At 37.1% G+C, this 16,484-nt stretch overlaps 1 protein-coding gene across 1 annotated transcript in view; it reads left to right on the top strand.

Annotated features, from left to right (window-relative positions):
* Positions 1-14,679, top strand: part of LOC135683025 (uncharacterized) — a 29,501-nt gene extending 14,822 nt beyond the window's left edge. Inside the window, exon 5 of the mRNA XM_065198152.2 lies at positions 838-14,679. Within this exon, the coding sequence (XP_065054224.2) occupies positions 838-1,280 (443 nt within the window). The 3' untranslated portion in view covers positions 1,281-14,679. The remainder of the gene's footprint in view (positions 1-837) is intronic.
* Positions 14,680-16,484: the final 1,805 nt, after the last annotated feature.

Raw genomic sequence — 16,484 nt, 5'->3', positions numbered from 1 at the left:
TTCACCTCTATTAAAGCCGAGAGTAAACTTCATTTGTTGGCTTTTTGAAATTTTTTCCATCTCAACTCATCTCGACCTCACTTAGAACTTCTTTCTGCTTTGATGGTCAGAAAGAATCTTTTCCCAATTACTCTACTCCTCACTCACTAACTCACTCACTCGCTCACGCACTCAGGTACTCACTCACTCACTCACTCACTCACTAACTCACTCACTCACTAACTCACTCACTCACTCACCCACTCACTCACTCACTCATTCACTCACTCACTCACTCACTCACTCACTCGCTCACGCACTCACTCACGCACTCACTCACTTACTCACTCGCTCACGCACTCACGCACTCACTCACTCACTCACTCACTCACTCACTCATTCACTCATTCACTCATTCACTCACTCACTCATTCACTCACTCACTCACTCATTCACTCATTCACTCACACACTCACTCACTCACTCACTCACTCACTCACTCACTCACTCACTCACTCACTCACTCCTTCGCTCACTCATAATACAATTTCATTAAAGTTGGTCACTGTACCCAGTCACTCTTTGTTTCAAAGGGGAGGTTACATTTAGCATGGCCCACGACACTGTAATTGGGTAGGTTGCCGTTCGCAGATTCGACTTCATCTTCTGTAGTTTGTCCACAAACTTGTTCTTTTTGTTTGAACGTTTAAAAGGGTTCCTCGTCATTCACTGGGTTATAGTTAATGTTGTATAAACCTGATATTTCTGTTTCTTTTACTGCAACTTATTCCTCTATAGTCTATGCGATGAGGTGTGGTAATTTGCTACATGCTTACCATACTCTCCTTTTATTTGCAGGTCCATCAAATCTTACATATCCCTCACAGCAACATCCGCTTGTCCTGTATACGGAGACGAATTTTGCTGGAACTGCCACGCACGTGAAGCCTGACGAATTCAAGGTATTTGCCGCCAATCGCAGGTATGCTCGTGAGATTTACTTCAAATCGCTCCGTGTATTATTTAACCGCACGGTTATTTTTGCGCGAAATGTTGTTTTTCCGACGAACTTTTATAACGGCAACGATATCGAGGACATCGAAGAATTCATGAACGCAAACACCGAGACTGCCAATAGACTCTGGTTCAACTATGAAGCAAGCATTGAAGCGGATTTTGCCGTAAAAATAGACGGAAATCCACGTTGTGATAACTGCAGTTCCGTTGGCGGAGTTTGCTACACTGGCTTTTGTAATTGTATGTCTGGCTACACAGGGGCGAACTGTGAAACTTCAGTGTAATCCTTTTTCGAACCTATTTCTTATGCACGGTCATTTGGATACAACGCAGCAGTCTTGTGAAGCGACGCGCGGACAGAGCTCCGCGCATTCCATTGGTGTAAATATTCCTGAAAGCGCATTGCTTCTTCAACATTCATTTCCCTGTCAATGTAATGGAAGCGTTCAGTTTTTGTACAATGTATGTTACTTTTGCAAACACGTTTTTAGCAAGTTCAATACTCTTCAGTAGTGATATAAAAATGGCAGTTCGCATAGTGATTGGATAGACTAACCGTTTTCATTGGGTATCGGATACTGGAAAAGCTTCACGGAGATGGTCACTGCCTGTCGATGGTTTGGTTGCACTAACCCACGGTTGCTTGTGATAGCTAATCAGTTAAGGCTGTTAATTTATTTTTACATTTAACATTGTGAGGACAGTGAATGAAACCAAGTTATTTTGTAGTTTATCTATCGATCAAAGCGCGTGTGTCAGCCAAATTTCTGCAGGACCTCCTTATGACTTTGTCACTGACCCGAGGGTTTGCAAAATTACTTTCACCTAAGATCCTTTACCTCTGCGCTGGCGCAAAAATGCATTTGCACTGAACCACTGTCATTCCTTAGATTTCAAAGACAAATTTAGGCCAACGGTTCAGCCTAGTAACTTTTACTGCTTGGAGAAAATGTGTGACAGCATTTTGTTACACTAATTATGATGTTTATATTGACTACTAACATTCTGAGTGTCTATTTATATGATTTTCTAAGATATTCGTTGATGTGAATAGGTTAACGTGGTTTTGATGTATAATCTGATTTGTGAGATAACCTTGCTCGTTAAATGAACGTTGCTCTTTGCCATTTATTGTGCCTACAAGCCTTTCAGTTTCATTAACTGTAAACTCAATCTCTTTGTTTCGCTGATTGATGAGTACCTGTTTCATTTTTAGCAATAAGAATCTCTATCGGTAATTTAGATCGCTGCCACTCAATTGTTTCATGAAGAACAGATCTCGAACTGCCGACAGTATTGACCCGCGGTTTACACATTATAGAAATAAGTTTATTGTGCGAACAACTCTTTACCCGTTACTTTGTAACGTTAAAAATTGCTGCTTTGAAAGCATTAATGCCTGGGTCACGAGAATTTTAGGTTTGAAGTAAGGTTTGTGAATAAGAATAGATGAACCACCCAAAGGTAAATTTGTTACCTCTGCGGTCGAGCGATCACACAGCAATCGACTGTAGGAAAGGCCAATAAAAAACTATTACCACACCTCAACCCGACATTTTTTCATCGATTTGCTGAGGAATGTTTCCTTAGCTTGAGGGTATTGTCCGAAGGAAAGATAGACACTTTCTGGGCTCTGAATGCCACTTGATTGCAGATTTCTCGATCTCGACAAATTAACAGTCATTCATATAATATGAAAACCAATTTATCATGAACAAGCATCTCATTCATGTTTGAAATACATGTGTGTGCCATGCCTGTTGTGGCCCTTTTTTGAGTTGATCAGGTTACTCCCTTTGATACTGTCACTCAGAAAAGTGAGTAAACAGCTGGGAAACTTATAGCATAATAAATCAAGAGGCTGAGCAACTAAAGGGATAAATATTGTATCCGTTTGTATGCCACTTCGGCTCATCAATGAGCCTAGATTTATTGCATTGGAAGTTACCGCTTCATCATTGTCTGCAAATGACCTGACTCTTGATAAACTTTGTAAAACACACGGGTCATATGTAACTCAATATCTTTTGTTGAATAGCACCATTGTTAAAGCATGAAACGGTAAGATTAAGAACATAAAAACGGATAGATCGACGAAGGAGCCCTGAGCAAACATATCCGCCCAAATTTCAATCTCTCCAATGGCTTATCATCTCCAAAGTCAACTTGAAATATTAATGCTGCAACCAAAATAAACTCATTCGATTGTTCCAAAGGACAACTTTGCCCTCGATCATCTATTGTTGGTAGAAAATATTTACTTTGAGCTTCTAGAAATAAGCTGTGTATCGATCAAATACCTCGAAATGCAATCACTCTGAGATAGTGGGTAGGACACTGCGTAAGACTCTGTTACGGTTCCAGAGATGCTTTTTAGGGATGAAGAATTGTTTTTTAGGGATAAAGAGATGCTTTTTAGGGATGAAAAAAGCATACTTTAATGGTAGAGATATGCAATTGGATATGCAGCTGGGATGTATACCAATTGAAGGAATACCTTGGCGAACATTGTGCCGACTTATAATTTTCCAGCAGTGTTGCTCCAGGTTCAAAATCAAATTGTTTTTGTAGAATAGGATTCACATCGTCTTCAAAATTTTGATGATCAAAATTGGATCTTAACAACGGACAATTAATCGTAACAATAAAGACGTTTTGATAGAGAATCTCAATTACTAAAAAGTACCGTTCTTGATCTGCAGCTTGATCTAAATAGAGATGCCAGGGGTTGCCACGAAAAATCCCGGGAAAGGCTCAAGACCCTAAACCTATCAGCCCCACGTAGTTGGTGCTTATGTTAGATATATTGGATAGATATTTCAAAAAATTATTCAGTAACATTGTCACGACCATCCAATTGGCAAAGTGTAATTTTTTATAAACCTCATGTTAATATTTCTTGCCAAATAGTGAAGATTCGATGGTTTTGAAATTCTCAAACATGCAGTCAAGATTGTATCATTGAGGCAAAGAGCTGAAAACATAAAAATACAAACAGAATTCACGATTAATCAGTGATGCTTATATTTATCAGTATCAACAATACTTTTTCAAATGAAAGGCAAAGATATTATCATTAATATTTTTAATAAAAACTCTCTCTATATAATAAAAACATTTCTCAAACATCATCGATTTGAGCATTTTCATTTAAAGGGAATGTTTGTTCTTGTGAGCATATTTATTCATTCAATATTCAATGATAAAAATTTTTTTCTCCAAGAAAAAATGTTCCCTGTGATTTTCTGTAACCAATGATCACTCGGAAACGCGGATAACAACGCCTGGCCGACTTGGCTTCGTATCTCTACCCTTCCCTTTTGTGATATCCTTGAATTGGGAAATAACAGATGTGTTTGCTCTTTGAAATTATGATACAATATGATGATACAATAACCGTATATGCGGACATATAGCAGGCATATCATTATTAAAGATTCAAGCTGAATAAGGTCATTTAAACAAGGTCATCATTGAAACAGATACAGTTCACTTTTCCTAAATCGGAGTTCAGGCAAAATCATTATCTTTTTTTGTTTACTTTGGTATTCTTATTTGCTCGAACTTTTTTGATATGATAAGAAATCGGTCTTTTTATGCAGGGTTATTAAGTCAATTACACTTAAAAATATTTCCTGATTTTGATATCCCACAATGAAGATCAACGACTGTGCTTTTATGAACTGTCAAATTTAGCAGATGACCCAAAAATTGTTTACTTCAGTCTCAAGGTATTTCTTATCGTATGATGTTGAAAACCTTTTTGGGAAGGAACCTTTTATGTGAAACTCAGTACTATGGCTGTCGGATAGCTTAGAATTTGTCAGTGTTAGCTCTTAAATCTAAGGAACTTTGTATTAGTAAATGTTTACAGTTTGTGTATTAATAAAGTTTAATGAAAATATACTGGGAACATATGTGTAACTGGATCGACTAGGGCAAAGGCTCCACCTTGAGCCAGCTAGTAGCACTGTTTTGAGTTTGTCCTGCACTGGTCGTATCACTCAAAGAACTTATTACATTGAGCATTGAGTTCAGAGAGAAATTGATGCTGTTATCTTGACTTGCTTCCCTGTACAGAAATATTTCATTCGAGTAAACTCCTGCGCTAAGGTTTTATTGGAAAAGTTTTATTCACTTATTAGTAGTCAAGGTTGAAATATTTCTGCACAGTAATTAAATGATTAGTTTTTTTTTAAATTTGTTAATTTTCAGGATCCAGATCTTTTATGAGATCAAATAATTCTTAGTACAGAACGCATAGTTAACAGGAGTTTTTGGAATCCAGCTGAAAAGTTATTTTGAACTGTCAGATGACGTAATGTTTGCTTTTTTAATCGTTGTTGCAAATGAAATCGTGTTGCACATTTTCTGTTTCTACGTCAGAAAAATTCGTCACACCCCAGTGAAATGGCTGACACGTTGCCTCACGGCTGATAGCGTGATTTGAAGAAACTTTGTTTAAACAAGCATACGGTGTAAAACTTTTACTGTCCATTCACATGGTCTCTAAGACCATCAATTATTTAAAAATGGTTTTATTCAAGTGTTTGTCTAGAACAACATCCACCTGCTACTGTGAATTGACGAACGGACTGGATGTCGATTATCACTGAGCGGACTTCCAAGCACTGCAAGGGTTTGTACGACACGTCATAGATGAGGTAATACGCCTTCCTGGCCCATTCAAACCCGTTGACAGATCAGGTCACGCAATTCCCGCCGCGCGGGTTTTGAAAGTGGGGCGTGGAGCTTCATCAGCGTTCATCTACGATCGCTGCTAAAGTGCTGTATACTTAAAATCGTACCCATTTTACTTGTTTCTTGCTTGAATCTGATACACTATAGTAGTAAGAGTAAGAGCACGCTTAAAGCAGTATTGGTTGCATATGAACTTTAGTAACCTATACATTTGCAATAAAAGCGATCTGCCTCTGCTTGTAAACATCCTACAGGTGTCAATGCAGGTCCGTAATTTTCGATTACTGGTGACGGTCCTGCTACACAAATCCGAAAGATCGACATCTTTTGTAATTTTGTAAAATCGTTCTGCAAATTTAACTTCGCATATATATCGCCTTTCTGTCAAAATGTGACTGATGTTTCCAAGAAAGGAACAAGCATTGGACAAGAGCTGCTGAGACAAACACCCTTCGTTTGGCCGGCCCATGTAGAATAACGCCCCCCCCCCCATATGCAATAACGGCGTTAGTTGTGAAATGTTGATATTTAAATGCTCATAGTGGAGATATTAACATTGAACTTGGAGGGGGTAAGTGCGGGGGACAACCCAAATCTCAATGCCGTTTAACCATAATTGCAGACTCTAGCAAAAACAGTTCCTCCTTTCCATTTTTATAGTCTTTAAATATGTCCTTCAAATGAAGACAAAAAGTCTTCAGTAAATTTGAGCACGGAATATTACTGCCACATGACGGGAAGATCCATGCAAAAGCCAGGAAATGTTGCATCATTTAATTGCATGCGTTTGCTGTTGTTTTTACACTTGTTTTTGACCACTAGCAAAACCATAATCATTAATGTTTCATTCAGAGGGTCATTAAAAGCCTAATGAATTAAGTGATCTGCTGTAGTTGCTATTTGGGGTAAAGTTATGTACAATGATTGCCAGAAGTCTTGATACACTAACATCAGCTTTTAAGGGCAATTTAAGCCATTCCCCTTACCTCCTTTTAACAATGTTGGTTCACTAAAATCGACGTATGGGATTAGGAAGTATGCTTTTTCTGCGACTTCTATGTTATTTTTCTAAATTATCAACTTGTTTCGGGGGGAAGGGGGTGCGGAAATAGGAGTATTCGGGAAAGGAACTGAAAAATATCAAATCACAACGCAAATTGCTGGGTGTTCCAAGTACGTTTGGCAATGATTGTAGTCGAAATTCATACTCGTATCATCTGTCGGTGTTTGCTGTTTGGTCACATTCTATGGAAACACAACGTTCTCTTTCCATACCGATATTCGTTCGAAAACTAATGAGTATTAAGAATGTAATACAAAGGAATGAACAAGAACTGAGAAGGATAGATAACATGTTATGTCACAATTTAGTACTGCTTCGCGTATGTTTAAAACTTTGAGACAACATTAGCAACAATGGTTTTTTCAATTTTATTGAAATTTTGATAGTGAAATGTTCTGTTGTTTAAATCCTTAAATTGGCCAATTAGAGAAATAGCTGCAGAAGTGTAAAATCTTATCAAATTATGTGAATAATCACGTAGCAACCCAGAGCTTTTTTAGCATACTATTTAAGGGAGCACTGCCCCGGTAACGATCCTTTTAAAGACAATAGACCACTGTCTCTGTTATGAAAACAACGGCCTACCATCCTCGCCTAAAGGCTCCTGCACAACCATCATGCTTTGCGACTGCTGTTTTTTACGCGAGCAGAAATAGGGCGATATTTTGTTATTTTCATGCAGTACGATTTAAGGCTGGTTTTAAAATATCTTTGCAAAGCATGCCGGTTGCGCAAGAACCTTTAAGTCCTTTTTATAAATGATAGGTAGGAGCTTGTAGTAACATCCTTTGAAAATCATCAATTAACTCTGTGATTTCCCTTTTACCAAACCCCTAAAAGTGTCGGTACGCCCCCTTTTTAACTTGGCTTTAGACCCTCGTCCTACATAGTTTGTACTGGTTTAGACATCATAATGAAACAAAATAGTTCACTTTTTCGGATGCTTACATAATAGTAACATCTCACGTGTGAATGTTTTTTGAAATCCATTCTGTAAACTACGGCTTTTTAACAATGGAGTTTGCTACCCGCAAGAGGAAAGACGAACGGTTTATTATTTTTGGCATCATTTAAAAGGAGATAATCTGACTTGTTCGTAATCATTTATGTACCCGTGGTTTTAATTCAGTTCTCGGAATAAGAACCCACGTTTTCCCAACTGGGAAGTTTGATAACCCAATATACTGTCTCAGCAATACTGTCCTAGGCTTAATACTTCTTGCTATGAACCCGCAATATACTTTAAATGTAAACCCACTCTCCGGCTTTGAAATGTGCTTTCCGACTGTAACTAGTATACTGACTATAAAATGTATTGATCTACAGACTGCAGTCGCCTGCACAAGATATATTCATCACTGACATGGTTACTTTGGTTCTTAAACACTTGTGTAAATTACAAGATTTTATTGCCAGCTACATGATCACCTATAATCCCTTCGGCAAACTTGGGTTTTAAGAAGCATAGAAATGTAATTGGATGTATGTTTTGAAATCGCCTTTTTTTATAAGATGCAGCCGATAATAGTTGATAACCCCTTCATCTGCTATGATTTTTTCTCCGTCTTTTGTTCCTCATGAACCGTTCATAAAGGTCAACTTTTAGTAACGTTTTAGGCTACGCAAGCAAAAAGGGATTAATGAAGATGATAGCTTTAATGAAAACATCTTGTTTTCAATAACTTTAAAGCTTGGTTTAATTTTAATCAAAATAATTTAATAATGATCGTGAAATTTATGTTTGTATCCCTGATCCGTAAAGTTGCCCTCACAATAAACCAAGCTGGATATTTCAGCTACTAATTCACTGACTAAAGTCATACAATTGATTTCCATACGTAAAGCGTATACCAATATCCATGGAACAGCCAAACACGTGCTAGCATTATGGCCCTGGTTTGTTTACAACATTTTAATCTTCAATTTTAATCAAACGGGCTTTTAAACTAAACAATTTTTCTTCACTAAAACAAACAGGGAACAGGTCATTTCTTTGCATTTTAAATAGGTCATGTTCCCTTTTGAAACGCCCCCAACGTCCCAAACTGTATTTTCTTAGCCTTGTTTCGACTGAGAATTATTTCTGGGCCGCGACAGATTTACTTTATCTTTTGTTTGTTTATGTTCACAATCTCACTTAAATAACAGTATTTTATTATCGAGTTTGCAATGACACAATTTCTCCTTCGAAATCAGGCAGAGCAATTTCCTTGTTGCGCATGTTACTTTGTTCCACGTTTAGTTGTTGCTGAACTAAAACTAGTCAAAACAATATTCAAGACCAAGGAAAAATTCTGAATCGCTACTTCGTGCAATTCCAGTTTTAAAGAAAATTTTTAAATAACGTAATTTATTTTTATGACAAATGGCTACGTTTTCAGAATTGACAGCAACGTTATTTCAATGTGTTAATTGAAGCCAAGTCGCATTTGAATAAAACTGGTTATCTGCGGTTTCTTTTGAAGAAATTCTAACCTGCCTTCGTTTTAATCTGAGTCACAAAGTCAGCCAATCGATGATTTCGTTGTCTGAATGCTTGTCTGAGACATAATTGAATACTATTGCCAATCTAGGCATTGTCTGCAGCGATACTGCAGTTTCATATATGAACCACTCGGGTCTGTCAAATCACTGTAGTGTTTTCCATTAGAAAATGCGTAATTAGTTGATATTGGTGGCCACTGTGGTCCACGAATTGTAATGATATCAGAGCATTCAACACAAAGTGAAATCTTTTTATTCGCAATCTCTTGCTTCTGTCTCGCACTTCTGTTATCTCATCATAAAAGATACCAATTATTTGCTCCGTAGATGTTTTTGACATCAAAAGAGTTCTTACTTAAAGACGGTACAGCTGAAAGAAAAATCGCGTATCGTGGAACTGTTTTCTATGATCTTAACGTTGTGCTGACGCCAGTTATATTTCCTTTAAGATTAAAAGTAAAACAGGACTTCTCCTTTCAAGATACAGGCATAATAACTCCATGATACTTAACTACACTTCATTATTATCAAGATATAATAATGAACTCTTGAAGAAGGAGAGTGCCAATTTGTCATCAATCATAAGCAATGAGACCGAACCCTCTCTTCCTCTCTCTGTTTAATTTTTTGCCTTGACAATCGAATCATTCAAAAAGTCAAAAAAGCAAATAATCCTTTAGAATCAATCAAACCAAAGAAAATTTTTAAATATTTCGCATTTTTCTATATTCTTTTTTATAAGTTAATAACGCTAGTTTACATAATGTTTGTTCCTGGTTTTAAACTTTGTTCTCTCTGTTATGAAGATGGTAAATGTATCCAGGAAGATATGCAAAAAAAGAAAATAAAAATACTTTATGAAATGTTATGATAAAATGAAAATAAAATAAAATAAAATGTTATCATTGACTATTGCCTGATGTCATTTATGCATAGATCATTTTTAAAGCAAACATGGAAAGATGAAAATAAGTACTTGGAAAAGTGCTGCTCTGTTTATATTTTAGATTTGTTTCAAATATTGGTTCATGTCAAAATTTATCCACTAGCGAGCGCTGAAAAGAAGAGTTTCTGTCACTGTTATGTAAAAGATTGTTCATTTTGTGTGATCTTGTTGCAACTGCTCGTAAGCGATCTATTATTTTGCCTTAGTTACTAAGCTTCATATTGTTGCATTTCATTTTGCATCCTATCGATAACGGTGTGTTTTATAGGGTGTTCGATAGCCGCAAACCGCGCCTAAATGCCGCATTTCAAGGAACAATGCGCCAAAATGCCGCTAACCGCGCTAAGTGTGCAAAAAAACCGCAAGTCGCATTCATTAAAAGATTCATGAACAAAACTCCAATAAAAGATTTAAAGCTTAGATTTGCCAAGTAGTTCGTGATAATGTTGATGGAGGCTGTCAAAATGAAGGAAAGAAAATGGTTGTCTGTTTGAATGCATCTGATTTTTTGATAAATCGCAAGCGCTTTAATTTACAGGCTTTAGTTAAAGTAATACTGTTGAAACATGTGTTATTTAGTATTCAATATAGTATTGGAAATTCTAATCAGCAAAAGCAATATTGGGAAACGTTTGAAGTAGAAGTGAACGGGGCAAAGATGCAACATTTTCCAGTTTTAGCTAAACTTTATTTGAATGGTTTTATTCTACACTTTACGGAAACAATAAATTTTTCAAAACGCCCTAGGTCTTCAAATTTTTGATTTAAGGCCCGACCTGTATGCCACGCTTGTCCTAGTTTTTCGGACTGAAAAGGCTCGAAAGGGGTAATAGCCCTCATCAACAGGGTATGCTAGCTCCCTGTTAGCGGAAATTGCTATTAAGTTGAAACAGGAGCTCAACATTTAGGTTTGGGGTCTGGCGTACAGGCTTGATAGATCAGTGTTCAACTTTATTGCGAAAAGTTTTTGCCATACTTCCCCTCTTTGTCAGAGCCTTCATTGGGAAACTTCTTGTGTCACCCCTGAACATAAGCTTTGATATAAATTTTTTGTAGATCGAGGGATAAATGATCGCGTGCCGTGCAGAAACGAGTCGTAACTTAACATAAAAAAGAGAGAGTTCTGCAGCTCTCAATGACCTAGCAGAAGAGAGGCTTTTTTGAAAATCGTGAAAACAGGAGTAGATAACATGTTCAGGCATGTAACGCTGACAAGTGTATATTCAGAAGCAAGAACAATACATTTATTGTTGACGGGCTTTTGAATAATGGAGTCGTTACTGCATCACGACAAAATTCTGATTCAATAGTTTCCTGCCAGCTGAATCCTAAAATGGTTGTTTAAGAGTCTAATGTCTTTGTTACACATAAAGATGGTGCCATAATTTAACTACCCGGCAGCCAGCCTGTCTCTTGAGAATTGTTCGGCGCAGCGATATCGTCTTCGAAAAACATTGCGTGAGGAGATTTCACTATTCCATTACCTAATCGTCATGTTTTGACAAAAAGACGGTAGTTTGTAATTGCAATAAATTGACACAATAGAATTCTGGTTTTCACTTCCAAGGTAATTTCTGTCCCAGGAGCGGCGTAAGGCGTAGATATGTTGAAGAGAAAGGTGCAAAGCCCTCTGATCCGCCTTGATCCTTTTAGAAGAGAAATATTGACTCATACGCTTTATCAAATGTGTCGAAATGGCTTCAAGTGTGGGTGATTTATATTTAGTGATCACGCAAATAAAGTTCTAGAAATAGGAAACCCGTTTGTTTCCGTTCCCTCAAACCATGAAATCCTCCCACTACTTTTTAAGTAGACATCCAGCTTTCTCTTATTTTTTTATTATTCTCGTCCTTTGATCTTTGACATATTTACCTTAAAATAAATTAAGTCAAAATAGATTAACCACACCCTTTACCCCTTACCCCTATACCCTTATTCTCCTCTCTTTGTCCTTCTTTTCTTCTCATCGCTAAGTTTAGCATATATGTAATATGTTTCCAGACTCACTTACTCAGGTTTATATGCAATGAAAAATAGCTAATTGGCTTTTTAACAAAGCAGCTTTGACCCAAAACATGCAGTTACGTGGTGTCTGCGCACCTCTTTGTCATAGATTTCAATAGATACCCGCTTACAGTCCAAACTGACTCGAAACAATGTAAAAATGGATGGTTTGTTTTAAGCCTGTAGCTATCAGCACCGCTATTTTCTATTGTACGAAATAAAGTGCGTCTCTCGGTTTTCCAACAATGTCTCACCGTGATATCAACAATACAAATTTCCCGCTAACTTTGGACATGCAATTTATGAAGATACGTAACGAAAACATTACTCAACCGGCTTTAACAAAATAGATCGCGAGCCAATCATAACACCGTTCACGTGACCAAGCTGAATGTGATTGGCTGTTTTCGGCGGTCTTTGCGGCACACGAACCTAGAACTGGCTATAAAAGACGAAATCAGACCGCATGACTGCAAACAAATTTAAGGTCTCAGCTTGGATTGAAGTCAGAATAAGATTTCTTTCCCGGCTGATTATCGCGAAGAATAATCCACCAAATAATAAATACGCTCAGTGTTTAGAATCTAGAAGACATCTTACGAGCTATCATCATTTTGTAACAGAGATTGATATGTGTCAAGACATATTCGTGTCGTGGGAGTTTGACTTTGATGCAAAGCCATTGCAACCCGTTGTGTTATCAAACTGCCAAGACATGAAAAAGCAAAGGATATTCGTCGCGCAAGAATTGAAAAGAATCGGAGATGGTATAAATGCCCATTATGAGTTCGGGGCAGCTTTGTGTGGGATACTGCGAGATTTCAAGATTCAAGATCTGGCAGATTTCTTGCTAATTGGGTTTAAAGGAATTTTCATTATGAAGATGTTCCTCTACTAACGGTTGATTTCCAGTAGCTGAGAAAGCTGTGTTACCTGTATTGGAGTTGCCTCTGCATGTTTTTGAGAATTTTATGCTCCGATCCATCTGCATGATGTCATCTTTTTAAAGACGCACTGTGAAACGCTTGCAAACAAGAGCTGATCACATTATTGCTTTCAAGTGGCCTCATGAACACGACTTTTATTGTCTTGAAATTTATGCAAACAATTGTAATTGTTTTCAGATCATGCCAACTTCAGTACAGACAATTGTTGGTAAGCTTGTTACCAAATGCATAATATGCAGCACCGCATAATTAAGAGGGAATTATTTAATTTGTATGCTGACTCAACTATTGTTTGTTTGGTCTCAAAACACAGTGATAACACTTCAGCAGGTGAATTTCAACATCGGCCACTGTTAACTGGTAAAATTCCTCTTTGGTAGTGCGAATTTTTTTAGCTTTCTTTGCACACGCAAAGTTTACTTAAATAAGTAATCCTGAAAATTTAATCGGCCGGGGCTTCTTTTAATTCTTTGATCAACATCCCAGATCGATTGCGATTTTGCCATCGGATAACCGGCATAGATTATTGCACGTTTTATGTGCTTTGTTAGATATTTTGCTAGACAACGTTTTTCTGTTTAAAAAGTAAAAAAGCGCAGGACAGTTTTTGAATTGTTTGCCATGTGTTTATCTTGCATTGTCTGCACTGTTATAAAAACCTTTGTTGTTTACCTGTGATTCGATTTGAGTTTGTAGGATTTACCGATTCGTAAAACAGATTATGGCATTGCCTGTAATTTTGAATTCGAGAAATATTTTGAACATTATTTAAGTAATCCGAATTTCCCCCACGTCTCCGTTACCACGTCTACGTTGTCTGAAAAGAGATTTCCCATGCTTTTTGGCCTCCTGCGTGAATTTTCCAGTCAAGGATTGCAATCGCCACAGCATATCTTAATCAGTTGTTAAGATTACGAAAGTATTAGGGAAGAGGATGCTGTTTGCAAAGAAGTTTTCACCGTACTTTGCTATGAAGATTGTGATTTTTCTGGAGGTACCGCAATATTAGTTGAAACAATACTTACAAAAGTTTTATGGTGAATGCTCTTTGATATGCATTAATTGAGTTTGGCACTAAAATTAACAGGTAGCTACAGCACCATTAAGTTTTCCACATTTAGTGTTCTTTAACTTTCCATAGAAATATATGCCAAAATAAAACTCTTTTCTTAATTCTAATTTTCGCAAGAAATACTGAATTTCTATCATGATTCAAAATTACTCTAGCAATGCCATTACTGATTCAGATAGCAAAATATTTCGACGACTCTGCGTTTCAGCACCTGATGTGTATAGAAAAGCGTCTCAGCGGTTGAGATAAGAGATATCGATATGTTTAGAAGTTGTGACAATCATAAAATTTAGCAATGTTATTAAAATATTTCGATGATAAACATATAATATTGTGTTTGTATTGACGTAGTTATATAGTTGGTTTTTTCCAATGAGTGTTAAATAATTGGATAGTTAGTAAAAGTTATTGTAAAAGGCATTGTCCTTTACAGCATTATTTGTTGATGAAATAGTTCTGAACTCAATCCTGTTGTGTTAATTTGGTGCTAACAGGATGACGTCTTCAATTCATAAATAATTAATGAATCTCACAGCAAAACGATGAAATTCTGGTTGAAATCGAGCAAAGATTACATGTACATAATCCGAATCTCTTTACCTTTCATTCGCTATCCACACGATCAGCAATTATTTATAAAAGCTCTTATAACTTATTTAGGAAGATTGCCAAATAGGTGACATAAGCATTTTCAGAGAAAAACTAGCTTCTGCTTATATGAACATGAGGTTAATTTGATTCAAGGAGCATTTGGTACCTTTCATTGATACGATTGTACATGGGCTCCGACGCAGGTTGGAAAGTGGAGGGGCCAAGAGAAAGTGTAACAATCATAACAAAAGTTTTTTTAAAAAAGCTCTATTGGTTTGCAAAAAAGTGAGGGGGCCATGGCCCCCCGGCCCCCCCCCCTCTTCGTCGGAGGCCCTGTTGTAAATGTGCATGCTATCAAAGATCTGCGATCGAAATTTCTTTCAAAGACCTCTTGTTAATCTTCATCTATAGGAATTTATATAAAGATCTTTGTACTCAAAAGGTGACTGAAAAATATTATTTTACTCTAAGGCCAAATTCAAATCGACATTGTGATGTGCAGGCTCAGCCTTGAAAAAGATTTCCATTCTGTGAAAGGTCTACTGAAAAGATTTGAAATTCGGTGCAAGGTTTGTAACAAATGCATATTCATTCATGTGTGCTATATATTGTTTATGGAGCTAAAACTGTAAAAAAGTGGGACTTTGAGCAGAGCTTAATTGAAGATTTTTGCTGGAACTGAATATCAAGCAAATGTTCTCGAATGTAGTGAAAATTTAAGCCTTGTAGAATGGGAGCTAAACGCGTTTCAGGAAGGAATGCCTAAGGCGACGTACTGCAATGCTAAAGCCGGTACTCTACAAACAAGAGGAGCCTTCGGATATTTTGGACGCTTTTCCCTTGGCTTTTGAGCTATCCCACGGACGTTCTTAAGGCCCCTGCTGTCAAGAACTGATGCAGCTCTTGAATCTTCTTGAAGAACTCAGAGCCGACCTTTTCTCTGCTTGATCTGCTGTTGCTTTCACGCTAGTGGCCCATAATATTCTCACCTGCACTACCGGAATATTAAGGGAGGGGGTGATCTTTGGTGATAATTTGCCTGGGCTTGTCTTTCTTGGCAAGTCAAATCAATCATGCAGCTCTTGATTCTTCTTGAAGAACTCAGAGCCGACCTTTTCTCTGCTTCATCTGCTGTTGCTTTCACGCTAGTGGTTCATTATATTCTCACCTGCACTACCGGAATATTAAGGGAGGGGGTGATCTTTGGTGATAATTTGCCTGGACTTGTCTTTCTTGGCAAGTCAAATCATCAAATATTAAGAATGGTTATACCAACGCAAGGCACGCATCAATGCTTCAACTGGTCGCTGAAACATGTTTTCTTTGTATATCCAATCTCATTCTTCATATTCCTGTTATAATAAACAGCCAAAATATCAACAAAAGAAACCACTGCCAAATAAACAATGTTTAAGTACCTCAACTCTTTCCTTCGATATGATGCAGAGGTTTCTTTAAACATAAAATATGTTTACGTTTTTCATATGTACTATCTTTCGTTTAATCACTGTCTAAGATACTTTGACATAAGACTTTCTTTGAATTTTTTTGCAAGGTTATTAAATTTGTAGTAGGAGAGAAACTGGCATAGTCTCAATTGAAAAGTGAAATGAGAGTTTTCTTTTTAGCATGAATAACTGATTTTTTATTTTTCGACATGATTGAGCGAAAGCATTTATT

The sequence above is a fragment of the Rhopilema esculentum genome, chromosome 7 (genome assembly GCF_057945365.1).
Source record: "Rhopilema esculentum isolate cy_ngs chromosome 7, ASM5794536v1, whole genome shotgun sequence".
Classification (NCBI taxonomy): domain Eukaryota; kingdom Metazoa; phylum Cnidaria; class Scyphozoa; order Rhizostomeae; family Rhizostomatidae; genus Rhopilema; species Rhopilema esculentum.
This window is presented reverse-complemented; position numbering and strand designations above follow the sequence as displayed.